Source organism: Atta colombica, unplaced genomic scaffold (assembly GCF_001594045.1).
Source record: "Atta colombica isolate Treedump-2 unplaced genomic scaffold, Acol1.0 scaffold92, whole genome shotgun sequence".
NCBI lineage: Eukaryota > Metazoa > Arthropoda > Insecta > Hymenoptera > Formicidae > Atta > Atta colombica.
The window spans coordinates 869,170-885,861 of record NW_017259586.1 but is presented as its reverse complement, the minus strand read 5'-3'; the positions used below and the strand labels follow the sequence as shown (position 1 = coordinate 885,861).

The 16,692-nt window shown below is 29.7% G+C and overlaps 4 protein-coding genes across 4 annotated transcripts; 2 read left to right on the top strand and 2 right to left on the bottom strand.

Moving 5' to 3' along the window:
* The first annotated feature begins 375 nt into the window (after nt 1-375).
* LOC108693563 (NADH-cytochrome b5 reductase-like) lies at nt 376-2,519 on the top strand. The gene is made up of 5 exons (XM_018202571.1): nt 376-700; nt 986-1,217; nt 1,282-1,493; nt 1,874-2,087; nt 2,462-2,519. The coding sequence occupies exons 1-4, from the start codon at nt 445-447 to the stop codon at nt 2,062-2,064; spliced, it is 891 nt and encodes a 296-aa protein (XP_018058060.1). The 5' UTR covers nt 376-444; the 3' UTR covers nt 2,065-2,087; nt 2,462-2,519.
* LOC108693562 (E3 ubiquitin-protein ligase FANCL) lies at nt 1,352-4,089 on the bottom strand. The gene is made up of 8 exons (XM_018202570.1): nt 3,951-4,089; nt 3,478-3,843; nt 3,306-3,410; nt 2,995-3,233; nt 2,685-2,874; nt 2,373-2,594; nt 2,104-2,204; nt 1,352-1,420 (listed from the first exon to the last, which is right to left on the bottom strand). Exons 2-7 carry the CDS (start codon nt 3,799-3,801, stop codon nt 2,106-2,108), a joined length of 1,179 nt encoding a protein of 392 aa, XP_018058059.1. The 5' UTR covers nt 3,802-3,843; nt 3,951-4,089; the 3' UTR covers nt 1,352-1,420; nt 2,104-2,105.
* Nucleotides 4,090-9,005: 4,916 nt separating this feature from the next.
* On the bottom strand, nt 9,006-10,525 carry LOC108693572 (zinc finger protein 160-like). The gene is made up of 6 exons (XM_018202591.1): nt 10,493-10,525; nt 10,334-10,384; nt 9,856-10,034; nt 9,500-9,734; nt 9,256-9,399; nt 9,006-9,086 (listed from the first exon to the last, which is right to left on the bottom strand). The coding sequence occupies exons 1-6, from the start codon at nt 10,523-10,525 to the stop codon at nt 9,006-9,008; spliced, it is 723 nt and encodes a 240-aa protein (XP_018058080.1).
* Nucleotides 10,526-14,868: 4,343 nt separating this feature from the next.
* Nucleotides 14,869-16,394, top strand: LOC108693567 (transcription elongation factor 1 homolog). The gene is made up of 2 exons (XM_018202578.1): nt 14,869-15,136; nt 16,262-16,394. The coding sequence occupies exons 1-2, from the start codon at nt 15,021-15,023 to the stop codon at nt 16,392-16,394; spliced, it is 249 nt and encodes an 82-aa protein (XP_018058067.1). The 5' UTR covers nt 14,869-15,020.
* Nucleotides 16,395-16,692: the final 298 nt, after the last annotated feature.

The window sequence follows — 16,692 nt, the reverse complement described above, 5'->3', positions numbered from 1 at the left end:
AAAAATTTTTTATTAAATAATTCTAATATACTTGCATATATTTATTTAAAATTGAAAAAAATATATTATCAAATTATACTGTATGTTATTAATATAAATTATCAGAAAAAAATTAAAATATATTAAAACTTTTAGGCAGCCTCCTCTATTACATCATACGAGTCTGTCAATCGAGATAGTCACGTGATCCGTTGCACGTGTGTGGTTCTGTCTGCAATGTGTCAATTGATCTTTATAATTTCTTTGCAAGATATGTTGCAAAATAAAGTAAAATGCTTCTTTGTACAAGTCTACTGATGAAATGTTTAATATGTGAAAATAAATTTTGCAATAATTATTATAATTTAATTTTGATTTATTATTAAACATCTTTAGTAGTATAGTTTGGTTAACTTGTGACAGAGAAAAAATTATATTAATAATGCAATAAGTTATTTGTATAAAATGAATTTAGACAATAGTAATGATTATGAAGATCATAGACCCAAAACACCACTGGAGGAAGATTGTTGCAATAGCGGCTGTACACCATGTATCTTCGACGTTCACAAAACATTGCTAAAAGAATGGGAAAATAAAAAAACTCGAGAAGTTAAAACAACTGACAATTTATTATCTCTTTTATCCTACAAAACGTTTGTTATCACAGATATATCTGATGCATCGAAAGACTATATTTTAATTTGTTTGGAATATCCAGGTATTATAGTTTAATGAACTTAATAGCAAACGTAACAAATTCTATAAAATGTACTGCAAATAATTAATAGGAAATACAACAACTTATAGCAAAAAAAATTATACTTGTATCTTATAATATGTATCTTATAAAAAATTATAATATTAAAAACAATAGTAATTAAAACAATAGTATTTAAAATATCATAAAACATATTTCATATTAAAAAAACTTTGTATATGTTACATAGAATGTAAATAGTAATGTAATCTTCTTATAGACTCTCCCAAATTTTTTTTGTTATAGAATGTAAAATAGAAAAAAATATTTTACATCTGACACCTGGCCAATACGTCATGCTGCATTCTTGGAGCAAATCCCGACCATACACTCCAATTGCTTGGACATGCAGAAGTTTAATTTTCTTGGTAAAATTATATAAACATGGTGAATTTAGTTTACTGCTGAAAAATGCATCAATTGGAAGTGCAATTGACATCAGGGGTCCTTACGGAGATTTCAAGTATGAAAGTAACAGGTGTGTGAAGTGGATAAGTAAATATTTTTTTTCTCAACGATGAATCAACGCATTGTTATGACAGTTTTCAGCAGATTACCATGTTTGGTATCGGCTCAGGAATAGCAGCGCTTTATCCCATTGCTAAGGCAATCGTTGATGATGAAACAGAACTGACAAGAGTGCATCTTGTTGCGGGATTTAGGTCAGTAGCGCATGTGCCTCTGCAAAAAGAGTTAACGCATTTAGTGAATTATTGGAATTTTAAATGTACATTACAGTTGTCCCAGTTAAACGGTATGTAACATTTGAATTCAGTAATAGAAAAAGTATTTAGTTAAAATTATACAAGGTATTAAAAAAACTATTCAGCATTTCTACAGATCATATTGATTAAAAAAGCTTTAGTAAACATAGATTGAAAGCTCAACTGTTCAATGAACTTTTTTACTCAGTATTAGCTACTATATAAATTTTGAACGATTTTTTTTAACATCTTGTATGATGTTAAAATGTAAAATGCTCTATGATAAGTACATTCAAAAAATAATATTTTTCATACTTTCATAGTTAAATAAATATCAATGATTTCTGTAAACATAAGTAACTGATTAAAATTAAGAACTTTTTAAAATTATATAAATGTACTATATTACTTTCTAAAATTATTGTTTCAGACAAGATAGTCAATCTTCATGGTTTTAATATAAATACTGGTCGTTTGAGCAAAGCACTCGTTGCTGATTATCTTCAATTTAATGATACAAAAACAACATTAATTTTAATATGTGGTACTTCAGAATTCAATCAGTCTGTAAAAGAATGGCTCCAAGAAATGAATTATACACACATACATATATTTGAATAAAATTTATCTCAGTATTATAAAAAGTAAGTTAATATTTGCCTTCAACATTCAATGGGACAGGAAATGTCTTCCTTGCAATGTGGACAATTGCCATAGATATGGCTGAACACAACTTGATTCGTAGCATTAGTTTGTAACCACTGTAAAAGAAATTAATTCTATTGAAGTATATTTTATTTTGTATCAGATTAATTTTACTATATTCTTTTAAGAGTGTCTCCTATTTTATCTATTTTAGTTTTCAATGACTTTTGAAATAATTATTTTATATAAAGAACATTAATGTATAATATATCTCTCTGACATACCTTTGATAAACATACTGAATGAAAGTATTTCATGCACTTATAGTTATTGCATATCTTATTTGGCAATTCATCAGTTTCTGATGTTTCAGAAAAGCATATACCACATTCACGATTACTGATGACACCTTGCGAATCGTCCAAATTGTCCTGCTGCTCGGGAAATGTATACATATTTAACAACATCCTCAGATTATCTAAAATATTATAATCCGGATTCCAGTTCTGTAAAAAAAATGTATTAATTTTTAGTGCATACAAATTGCTGTTGTTCACATCATGCAAGAACGTATGTGAATATTATTGGTAACGTACATGAATATTATTGGAAACATCTTCCATTTGTCTTTTCACTTCGTTATCGCTGCCCGAGAACTGAATTGTTGGCACAACAGTAGGAGCAACGGGATCTATTGTAATTGTTATAGATATAGATTGCGACAAATGAATGCGTCTGTGCATGTGACTTTTATTTGGTTTTGGTGGGTCAATTACCCAACAATTCCTGGTAATGTTTCACATTAGAATATTCCATTATAACAATTATTTGACAATTCTTTCAGCAGTAGAATGAAATATAATTTTTTTTATACAGAAAATATAAACAAGTAATGAAATTACTCACTCATCAATTTCTTTCAATTGTTCCCATGCTCTTTCCAGTATTTCTACTTGCCATTTGAACTTTGTCGTCATAATGTTCAAATTTTTGCTTAATACTATCTTCTCAAAGTTTTCAGGCATGTTAGAAGATACTACTTTCCAGGGAATATCAATATCTTTGCATCTTTGCAATGTAAGAAATATTTCTCTTAAGGATAATTTGATAGTACTCAGATTTCGATCGCATGACAATTGCACATCCTTTAATAAGAGATCTTCAACATCAAGTTCATGTAAGAATTTATAGATAAATACAACTGTAAATTTACTTACAGACTGATTCTGAAGAGCTGCTTTTATATCATGCAAAAAGTTTGTTGTAGATTCAAAGTCAAACGGTATACAAACTTTACTACTTGTATTATGTATATATTTACCCTATTTTGAAAATATATAATAATATAATTGTCAAAGAGAAAATAGTAAAGCAATATACCTTACTTACAATAAGTAATTGTAACTGTGACAAAAATAATGATACAGTTTTTTGTTGAGTTTTCATTGACTTCTTCACTTCTCTGCTGAATCCTATGTTCCGTAGGAAAGCAATATGCTTGCCAAAGCTGATTCGTGCCTTATCAAATGATGGATAATTGGGCATAACTAGTTTCACTTTTACTCTGGAACATCGAATATTCGTAGTAGGATACAATTCTGAGACAAGTAGAAAGCCTTGCCAAGTGACAGGCGATTCTGAAATAAGTATCATCTCCGGATGACATTTCAAGATTTCTTCATAATTGTAGTTTAAGTTGTGTTTTGTTGCCATTGTCAGCAGTTAATTTAAAATTGTCACACGCAAAAATGTGATCTAAAAGGATTAATCATAAACATAAATATATCTACGAATATCAATCTCTTTCTATAGTTATCAAAATATATCTTGTCGATAAACAGGGAAAACAAAATTAAACTTACAGATAGTTTTTTCTTATGCCCCTATTTTTCTGACCCAAGGAAAGAGCTAGTATTGGACTGTGTTGATTCTTCTTCTTTTTTATGCCTACAACAGATAATTTACGATAATAAAAGATAAGTACTACAGAACATATATAATGAGAAGTGTAAGCTCCGTGTTAAACGAAGGAAGCGAAGTCACCGCGCTCCTAGTGATTTTAATTTGGATTAAGGGGCTCCTCACAATGAAAGAAACAGGGAACAGAAAATAAGAATTTCAACTTATCAGAAATCATGTATTGTGGAATACACAGTTTCGGATAGGTTAAAATTTTTATTCTCTGTTCTCTATTACTTTTATTGTGCGGAGCCACTAATACTACATGTAGCAAAAAGATGCGAACGATTTTCGAAGTAAAAGTGCAAACGGATGTCTTCAATTTGCAATGCCGAACACCTATAGTCATGAAAATTTGCTCAGGACCAAGGGTCTTTAATGGTCGCAGCACAGACTCTTGCATAGTGCATAAGGAAATTAACCAATCGAAAATCTTCTTTTTTATGGAATGGAAAGAAAGAGAAGGTTCTGATCAGTTGATTCGCTTATGCATTATGCATTATGCAAAAGTCTGTACTACGGGCCATTTCACACACTTGCATAGCCGCGTAAACATATGCATAAAGAAAATCATCCAATCGTATTTTACATTTGTTTTATGACAGAATTGTGATGGGATAATTTTTGTTATGTATATGATTATGCGACTACGCAAGTTTGTGTGGAATGATTCTTAAGTTTTGTTATTCACTTAAATACTCACTTACATGAATGCTTTTTCATGAAATTTGCATTGATAAGGTTTTTCCCATGAATCAAGGAGCACGAGCATGGTACGTAACGCTCGAGACTGCTATGTCAGAGGTCCCGGGTTCGATTCCAGACAGACTCAAGAATTTTCACGCAGCTCGCAACTCCTCTTCGGTGGTCTGGCAAACCACCAAGAGAGTATCTATTGCCAAGAAAATCTCTTAAAAAAACTGCCAAAACCGGCGTTAAATTTGTAAGTCCCGTATGTCTCTGTACACAACTTGCGTGCCACCACAAGCATACGTACGAGAGGTAGGCCCCTGTCCCGACTTGAGATGTTGAGCCAGTGGATTAATTGGATTGAATCATCTCATAACGATTCATCAATGCGATTCATACCGAAACGTTCATCACACGTTTCGCAGGAGGAAGATTAAAATGCTGAACGTACATGGTGAAACGTTACAACAGTATGTATGAATCGCATTTGCGTTGTTATGAGATGATTCAATCTAATCTTCCTTAATATTAAAAATAAGCAATTTATGCTTATCTTTAATATTAAGGAAAATTGTTGTTATCCCAGCAAACGAGAATATATTAAAATAGATTGAAATTTTTTATTGAAAATTTTCTATCCGAATGTATATTTTAAATAGCGAATACTTTTTTTGGATTTAATTGGATTCAATTGGATTCAATTAGATTCAGTTGGATGCAATTGGATTGAAAAACTGCATTTCCTATTCAAAATTTTGAATTAAATAGTATCACAATGTATGTGTGCATAGAAAAAGCTAATATTATTTTTAGATTGAAAAGAGATATGCTTCATGCAATTCCTATAAATGAATAAAAATGCATTCAGGATTGAAAAGCATTCATTTTAACATTCATGAATCAATATTTCTGAAAATCTGAATCCATTTCAATTCATTTCAATCCATTCTCGTTTGCTGGGATAAAATAAATGGTAACATAAAACGAATAACTGTTGAAATAATACAAAGTTATTAAAAAACATTAAATTATTAACCATGAAAAACACAAATCTTACCACTGAATATGTATGTTGGCATACATTCTTTTATGACATTGTACGTTCCTTCATGTCGACTCAAATTTTGCGAATTTTGAGATTTAAAATTCATTTTTTTAAAATTCAAATCCCAAATTCTTCAGAGGTATTTTCAATTAATTTTATTGTAATTTTCTTTGAATTCCTTTTCTCACAGTTTAAATTTTTTCAAATGTTTACTTTCAAGTTTATCCACCTAAAGCCGTAATAGAATATAATTTTTGAGAAATTGTAGATAAGTTTATTATCAAAGAAATTATATCAAATAATTATAATATATCAAAGAAAATATATCAAAGAATTATATCACGAAAGATCGCCAATAACGTAACTATTTCACTCATTAAACACTTTTTGCACAAACAGAAGAATATTGATTCGAGAAAAACAGAAAGAAGAGTCTAAGTCAAGAAATTAATGAAAAGGGATTTATTTCGCGTGATGCGTGAAAAACGGTCTATGTTGGAATGCATACATACGGTTTATATCGAGAAAGCGACAAGAATGGTTCAAGTCGAATGAAAATAAAAAAAAGTCTATGTAGCGCAATATTTTCTTCTCATAAATTTTATTATTGAAAACGGGAATCATCTTGATTTTCAATCCTTTTTCTCCTACTCATTTATTCATCTATTATTTAATTTTCCATAACAAAGTTTGTGTAATTTATGAATAGTAAATATTGCGCTATAAATATTAGATCCTTTAATTTCATGCGACTTGAACTCGAGTGACTCGTCCTTCTCACTTTCTCGATATAAAAGTTACTTCGTATACATTCCGACATAAACCGGTCTTCATGCTCGATGCGAAATAGACCGCTTTTATTAATTTCTTGACGTAGACCTTTCTTCATGTTTTTCTCGAGTAGCATCTTCTATGGCTTAGGTGTCGATACATTGTTAACAATGCCTAAAATAATGCCGATGTGACATTCATAATTTATTGTTAGATATAGAGTTATCAAAGATGCATTGTGTTTAATGGATACCACACAATATGCTTTTATAATAATAGCGTTATATGAAAACTTTATCGAAATCTGCCATCATATTTTAATATCTTTTGCTAAATCGACATATTTTATCGTTAGTGATACTGTATATGTATATGTATTTGGAATATTGATTTTACACGTGAACATTTCTTCATTTCTTTCTGATTTACATAAATAAAATATTCATTTGAAAATATTATATATATTGGAAAAGAGTGAAAATAGTTAAAAATGTAAATTCAAATTGAATATGAATATAGGAACATAATGTAAATAAGAAACAGTTATTAAAGCAGTTGAAAGCAACATTTTGTATAAATTGTTAATGAGTATAAAAAGAGAAATATTAGAAATAAACGATATAATTGCTTTTAAAAATCTGATAAAAAGAATTAGAAAGTTCAATGAGCAACAAACCATAGTCAAAATCTATTTTACGTTTGATGGTGAGAACAGATATAATTCCAGCAATAAAATTATAATAAAGTGATTGCTATTATGAAAAATGTGTAAAGCGTTTAATAAAATTTTGAGTGAATAGCACATACATACTATTCACTCAAAAAAGTGATCTTATAATTAAAGCGAAAATTATCTAAGTATAAAAAAATAGCTGAAGTAGATAAAGTTCTAGTAAATACTGCAATATTGGGTATATATTACATCTAATTTTAGATTTGTACCAGAAATTCTATGCATATGATACATAATTTTCTATCAGATACAAAAAACAGCTATAATGTTAGCAAAATATTATTTTGCATGTTGCTTACAGATCGATCGCCTGTATGCACCTGAACTATCTATGATTATGATTTGTGTTTTTAAAATAGAGAGTTTGCGGTTTTAAAGCAGAAATTAGTGCATGATCTAGCTGTAGGCAATAATTTTTGTACTCAAACTGGCAAATATAATGTAGGCAAAGAATTACTGTCCCTTCGGAATAGTACGTCTACCTATATTTATATTAAGAGATTTCTATGTAGAGCTTTATCATAAAAATATTATGGCGATTCGATAATTTAGATAAGAACAAATTATTAATGCTTTATAATATCAGTTGCTTTAATATAATTCATGTTTCTCGACTTACAATATAAGTGCATACATGAATAATAGTCATACGTACAAAATAATAGTCAGCACGTACAATATTAAAATTAGACTGTATTCTGAAGACGCAGCCGATAAATTAGCTCTATAATTGATTGTATTTATTACGATTGATTAATACATTTAATAAGTTTTTTTACGCTGTAAGAATTATTTTATTCTTGTCCATCACATATTAAACAAATACAATGCTTACTACGCTGTAAGCGGTAATAAGAAAGGAATCTATAAGGTAGTACATTCGCGATAATATCATCAAAAGTTAACTCCCCTCAAGCATTTGATACCGTGACTTTCCATTGCCGCAGTGAGAGAAAACTTTTGATGCATCTATTCATGGCCGCATGCCGCAAGTACACGCGGAAAGTGTCAACACTGATAAACGCAGCCTAGTTCATTGCTACCTCCCTCTAGTTCATATGATGCATTGATAAATGTTTACGAAAATTAAATTCTTGTCACTCTTTTCCAAATTAAATAATAAAAAATTATATGACCCCGGGAAAAGTATTTTAGATATAATTATGTATAATTTTATATAATTATATATAAAACATTTTTTCTCGATTTGGTTCACAATATTCCTTTCCAGTTCCTTACTCGAATACTCGTTTCTTAATAACATGTCATGTCTAATTTAAACCTTATAAAAAGAAACGCGACATTTTTATTAACTTTGTGTAAGCGAAACTTTGTGTAAAAAGCTTGTGTGCAGCTTTCAATTGCTTACATTTTAATATTGAAACCTCAACCTCATTGCAATTGCACAAATGTAATAACGTCTTCCAGTGAAATACATATAGCATCAATTTCAAAAAATTCTGTTTTCAATTCGCGAGTGTATTACTTTAAACCCAAGGACGTAAAATTATTAAAGGTATTAAGCAGTGAGGATTTACTGGACAATTTTGTTTTCTGAACGCATTGCCAACTTTACACAATGGTGCTCGTGTGTCTGACAGTATTCAATTGTACCTCCGAGAAAAATTGTATTTTCTGGAAAACTCCCATCTCATATAACATCTCATACTAAAGTTACATTTTTATTCTTCTTTTTCATCAGTTTATCATTAAGAGTAGTTATAATTGTTCTTTATCTATTTTATTGTCAGCTGCAGTTTGTTCTTTTCTTGTCATACAGGTGATGTCACTTTTATGACCCTAAAAAATAAATAATTTTTTATATATCACATGTGTTATGGTATATTATAATATGGTATATTACATAATCTATTATATTAGTATGATAATATATATTATAAATATATAACAAAAATAGAAAGACAAATGTGAATCTGCAAATGAATTAAAACGTTATATCACGAATGACCTCAGTTCGAATGTGTTCATCAAGTGCCCTTTTTCGCTTATAACTCTTGCCACACATCAAACATTCATACGGCTTTTCATCGCTATGTACATGTGTGCAGTGATCGTTTAGGTTACTTTTAAAAGTAAAAGCTTTGCCGCAAATCTAAAATACAATACATTTATAATTACAGAAAGGTAAAAATAAAAACAATCAAATGAGAAATAATTAGAAAAAATACTAACAATAATTTTGTAGCACATACCTCACAAACATATGATTTCTTGCCTGTATGTATTTTTATGTGTTCTCTTAAGATCTTAGGATGGGCAAATGTAGATGGACATTGATTACATTTATACTGTTTTTGAAAATGAATCTTGTTTATGTGATAACGCAATTCTGGCTGAGTTTTGAAAGCTTTCTCACACATGATGCACTTGTAATTTTTATCAATGCAATGCTTGGCCTCTATGTGTCTTTTTAGAACCGATTTGTAACTACAAAATGACAGTAGCAACATTTATCGTTTGTTATCAATTAATTTAAGCATAGACATCAAATTATCAAATAATTTCTCTAATTTTTTTGTTCACTTAAGTTGCTCACTTAAATACTCACTTAAATGATATTTCGCAAAACTCGCATTGATAAGGTTTTTGCTCTGCATGAATTGTCTCATGACGACGTAAATACGATCCATACAAAAACGCTTTACCACATTCTCCGCATTTGTGGGGCCTAACGTCAATATGTATGTTTATATTGTTGCAAAGTTTTTGAGATGATAACGTGTTTATCTTTAATAATAAAGAAGATTATTGTTATAAAACAAATGAAAATAACACAAATTATAGCAATCAGTGCTTTGAACGGTCTAGTTGGATTTTAAATGCTTCTATGATTCTGTGTGATTTTATATATCTACGTATGTAATCTTTTAAAACGCTAACTATACTGAATCGCAGTAATATTACGAGTTAAATTGCCTAACAATTTAACAATTTTTTGCTTTTTCGCATCTTCGAACGATCTTAATGGTACTGAAAGTACATATTAGGATCTGTAAATAATTAATTGTTATTGCGAAAAATATTACCTCGGCCGGGAGTCGCACCCGGATCTTTTGCATTCCCTGCAAGCCTTTAGACTATCGAGATTAAATATGAAAATGATAAGATAAAATGTATAATTGTTGAGGTAATATGAAGTTATAAGGAACATTAAAAGTATTAACCATGAATGATATAAGTCTTACCGCACTGTTGGCATACATATTCTTTTGTGCCATTATGCATTATTTTCAACTCAAATATTGCGGAATTTGAGATTGATGGTGTAGTTCCCTTTTTTTTTTAAATTCAACTTTCAAACTCTTCGGATGTATTTCTGAATTAACTTTATTGTAACGTTCCCTGAATTCTTTTCGTAGTCCTAATGTTCTACATTTTTTGGACATGTATATGTTTTCAAGTTTCCTAAAACTATAAGAAAATATAATTTTGTAATTACATTATAAAGGACTTTGCACAAAATCATAGAATTTTTGCCTTTGATCAATATGTCTTTGCTATTATTACAATAATATTACAATAATATTACAATAATATTGCAATATGTATTGCCTATGATCAATATGTCAAGAATTATAACATACTAAAGTTTCAACCAATGAAATTGGTTGAAACTTTAGTATGTTATAATTCTTGACATATTGATCATAAGTATCCATAGACATAAAGCTTAAAAATGACTGTTTTTTTATTATAACTGTTTAAAGTTATTAACCGTTTATTTTATTAATGTTTCGAAATCAAGTTTCTATAAATAAAGAGATTTTAGATAATAATATGGCATTCACTCTCACCATTTTTATCTTCACTCCCCCCACCACCCTCTCTCTCAATCCCACATACATACGCGTGTTTTTTTATATGAAAAAAATTTTTATTCGAAAAAAGTGCATAAAAATTGAAGTAAAGCTTTCTTATTACATTTGTGCGTGCGTGCGTGTGCGCATGTGTGCGTATGTGCGTGCGTGCGTGCGTGCGTGTGCGTATGTGTATATGTGTGTGTATATATATGGTTATGATTTAGTTTATCGCCCGTTCTCAAAATTACCCGGAACGACGTGAAGGCGTTTCATTCCTTTGGAGTTAATTTTCGTGAATCCCCTTACCTCTCACATTTGCAATGCACAAAAAATAAAGAGAAAAGGAAAAAAAATTTTCTATCCTGTTGTTATTGCACTTCAGCAAGCATTCGATATTTTTGCGCACGCTTCACGCACGGAAACAAACATTCGGGTCGTGATAATCAAGTACTTCGCACGTGAGAGGTAAGAGAACTCACGCATTTACACATACTCAAACGTATGCGTGAAAGAACTAAAAACCTAACAGAATCTAAATGATTATAAAAAATTACTTTGACTTTTATGCTTTTTCATATAAAATTGCGCGCGGGTGTATGTATGGAGGTGGAGGTGAGTGGGGATGAAGTGAGGAAGTTGGGGGAGTGAGGATGAGAGCGGTGAGAATGGATAGCATATTGGCATCTTCATTTATTATCAAAATTTGATTTTAAGACATTAATAAAATAAAACTTCGAACGGCTATAACAAAAAGAATGATCATTTTCAAGCTTTGTGCCTGTGACTTTTGATCAGAGTCAAGAATTATAACATACTAAAGTTTCAGCCAATTTCACCGAGAGCCAGAATCCTACGACTTTGTCGGAGACTTTTTTTATTGAAAAAATTGTGTCACATCGTCGTTAATATAATTACTTTTCTCATTAAACAGTTTAAAATACTTTGCAAAATGACAGATAAATATATTGTTATAACAATGACTAAAACAGCTGATGTAACATTTATAATTTAGATAATTATCAAAGATAGTACTGATTTAGTGGATACCGAATTGTACATTTTAACAGTGAGGACTGTATAAAATATTTGTCGAAGTTAGCCGCGTCATCTTTTAATACTAAATTGATGCATTTTGTCGTTAGTGATACTTGATATGTAATTTTACTTTACATATAAACGTTTCTTTATTTCTTTTTTAATTTTTATAAATAAAATATGAAATAAAATTTAAAATATTAAACATAAAACATTAAAAATTATTAAAAATAGTTAACGTAATTCAAACTGACAATGAGTACGAATAGGTACATATATATAAGAAACTATTATCAAGGTTGAAAGCAACATATTGTATAACTAACTAATAAATTAATTAAAAAAGGAAATATTAAGAATAAACCTTATAATTGTTTGTCATTTTATAATCTGATAAATAAAAATTAGAAGATTCAGTGAGCAATGGATTATGGTTAAAATCTATTTTACGGTTTGACGGTGAGTACAGATTAATTCCAAGCAATAAAATTATAATAAAGTGATTGCTGTTATGAAAGGTAAAAGGATAGAAGTAGAATGATTTGTTAAATGCATTGAATCATAAAAAAAGAGATTTATAAAATTAGAATGACATCTGAACTTAAATGATAGAACTAAAATTTTTTTATTTGATATTTTACATGCAATGCTTACGGTTTAGACGTAATAATCAAGATTATTACGGTTGAATTTCAAATTATTTGCTGACAACTAACCACATCAAAATCTTGAGAACAACTGAGACTTAAGGTGAACATATATGTATTTACACACACACACACACACACACACACACACGCACACACATACACACACACATATATACAGGGTGTACCCTAAGTACGCTAAAAGATTTTAAGGAGTGATTGCTCACACAATTCAAGACTAAAGTCGGTATTCATAATCGATTCTTATTTCAAGAACGTCTTAAGTACTGTCTTGAATATAAGATTTGATTATGAATATCGGCTTAAAACTTTATATGACAATTTATCGGAAACTGCAAAAAATGTTGCATGCACGAAAACATAGAAATACCTCAGTGAGAAAGTTAATATCGATACGATGTCGAAACGACGTCTTGGATGTGAAAATTAGGCTCTGATAAGGATAAAAAATTCGATGTTTGAATTTCGATTTATTTTCAAGTTGTTTTAAACAAATGATAAATAACTACTCCTGTTACTGTTCCTGTTTTGTTCAATTTTATAATATTATAATTATTGCATATCCTTTAGTAAAATCTCGAAATGAGATCGAAATATCAATATAATATAATTCTTGATTCATTGAAAAAACTCATCAATTCGTCATCGATTTGACGTTAATTTGATTTTTTTTGAGAAAGAAAGAAATGATTAATCACATTGTGAATAGACCAAATTATTGTTCAAATTGATCACTTCTCTCTCCGAGATCTCGAATCGATTTCTAGCATCGTGGATACATTAAAATTTTAAAAATGATGAACAATATCGATGTATACTATATATATATATATATATACAAGGTGTTCGTAAATAATGTTCGTTTCATAAATCTACATAACTCGAAAAAGCAAAAGTAGAAAAAAATTTTTAAGAGCATTTTGTAGCTGAAACGGAAGACGTAAACTTCTCTTATTAAACTTTTCTCTTTAATCAGAATCTAGCCATCTTCTTCCTGGTTTGTGATTGGTCTGATTTTCATCCATTCCATTGAAATGCATAATGAAAATATATTATGTTTTTACTTGAAATGCATGATACATGGCCATAGACTTGCTGTCGTAATATTTATGATTATCCACTACTAAATTTTTACGCTTTTTTGAATTTTAGTCGCCAGCTAGTCGCCTGAACATGCCAGAATGTTCGTTAAAAATTATGAAGTTTATCAGAGTATCTCTATAGAGCTACAACTTAAGGCGTTCACATTTTGACAGAAAAGCGAAAAGCAGAAAAGCAGCAGCCAATCAGAACTCTAGCTGGTAGTTTACAACTTCAGCTTTCTGTTCCCTCTACTAGCGAGACTTCTGATTGGCCGCTGCTTTTCTGTTTTCTATTTTTCCATCAAGGTGTGAACCTTGTAAATGTGTTTTACCTTGTAAATTATGCGATTGAATGTGAGAAGAATAATCGATTATGATTCATTCTTATAACTTAAGGCTTAAAAATTTATTGTAGGTCCGGGCTTAAGGGTTTGTAATTGTCATTCTATCTCTATCGTTCATTAGACATAAAATAAGAATAGAAATACTGGAAAGCGCTGAAAGTCAAATCGATCGCAGCCTTATAGCTTCAACATATCAGTGTGATATTAATTGCGTGCGATATCTAATGAGAATATACTTTTAGAATAAAAACATCGGTAAAGCTGTACACTCATTGGATGTTGCGCGCGAACATCGCGCTGGTGTGCCGGAGCTATTAGAAAGAGATACTATCCAACTGCAAACAAATGTACACACCATGACTGATTCACGCTCATCACAATGCTTAAAGCCAGTTCTACATTAATTGCAAGCTGATCGCAAGTTTGTTGCGACAGCCAATATGAAGCGTTGATTTCAAAATGCAAGCTTCAGATTGGCTGAATCGCAACAAACTTGCGATTCGATAGAACCGGCTTAAAAATCATTTTAAACAAGTTGTTTATCAAATGTTGAATAAAGACAAATGATGCTCATGAGTGTTGTCAGCATGAATCGGATCACGGCTCATGTTATCCCTTCCACCATAATTTCTACCATGCTTCCACCAGTTCCACCACTATGAACCGAAATGAACAGTACTGAACAGTTGCTTGAATTATGAGTGGTGTATAGACGTTATTAACTTTTCAAGTCTTCAGAAATATCACTTGGCTCGAATACGTGTGATTTCCGATTGCAAAGGAGATGGGTCGACGTAAAAGCAAACGAAAACCACCTAGCAAAAAGAAGGCCATTCAACCGTTAGACACACAATTCAATTGTCCGTTTTGTAATCACGAAAAGTCATGCGAGGTTAAGATGTAAGTGTACCTATTGTATCGAGAATACTTGATAATTTGAGGATAAAAACGCTGATTATACTGTATAATATAATCCTATTATCTTTTTTTCTTTTATATTAATATAATTCCTTCAATTTCGTACTCTTGTACTGAGATTATGTGTCTGAATCGTTTTATATTTATTTCTACTAATGTAGATTAAATTTAGGCCGGTATGTATTCATAGTCGACTCTTATATTTAAGACTATCTTAAGTCTCAGAGTGTTAATAAGCTGAGATTCATAGTCGATTCTTATATTTAAGATCGTACAGTCTTGAGTACAGTCTTAAGATGTTAATATGACTTTTTGATTGGTTCGTGATATCTGAAAATTACTTAAGACAGTCTACTATCCATAGTCAGATCTTATATTTAAGACTGTCTTAAGAAGTTACAAACCAATCAAAGACATTAAGTTATTACTTAAAACAATCTTAAAATAAGAATTTATTATGAATACTGACCTATTAATACTATCCTTAATATCGGTTTAGCTTATATTTTATCTTTATCTAATTTTTAGAGTTGTAAAGAAATGAATAGTGAGTTAAAACAAGATTAAAGTAAAATAATTTATTTTGGTAAAATAGATATAATTAAAAAATAAATAAATAGTTAAATCAATATTAAAGTTAATCTTACATTGGCTAATTTTGAATTGATCCTAAGATCAATTCAAAAAAGATGAAGAATAAGTTGAATCAAGATTGAATTTATGCTACATTGATAGAAACGTGCATAATCTTATATTGAATCTCATTAATTTATTGTTCTTGAAATGAATTGATAAACTTTTTTTTTCCAAATTCTTGACTTTTTGATTTTTAATAAATTGAAGTGAACCTGAACCCATCAACAAGTTTATTGCTTATATATAGAGTATTTTATCATCTCAAAATCAAATTTTAGTCAACTTGAAGCAACACTCAACTTTTAATTTCTTTATTTATATTAGCTTTATCAATTCAACACGAACTTTAATGATCAAATTATTTTTAGATAAAAATTAATTATTTAAAAATTCAAAGAGATTCCTGTTAACTTAGTAACAGAATAATAAATTTAAATTTTTCTTCTGAAATTTTTTTCTTTGTAATACTAGGGACAAATCCAGGAGTACTGCCAGGATAACCTGCAGGGTATGCTTAGAAGACTTTCAGACAACTATCAATCTACTGTCGGAACCTTTGGATGTATATAATGATTGGATTGATGCCTGTGAAAATGCTAATTGAATATTAGTTAATGTATTCATAATTCTATATATTGTATCTTTAACATAACTGGTCATTTTTACTTATATTTTTTGCGTCATCTTCAAACTTCATAAATATAAAATGTTATGAATAAAGATGCATATTTTAAGGTACTACTAAATGTGACTTTGATTGCAAAACCGAATATTAAATGTCTACATAATACTATTAATTAAAAAATCCTTAATCTTAAGGAATAATGTAAAATCTATCAAGTTATACTTATTGTCACATTTAGCACTAATATTTAAGAAGTCTAAGTTTTAAGAATATATTT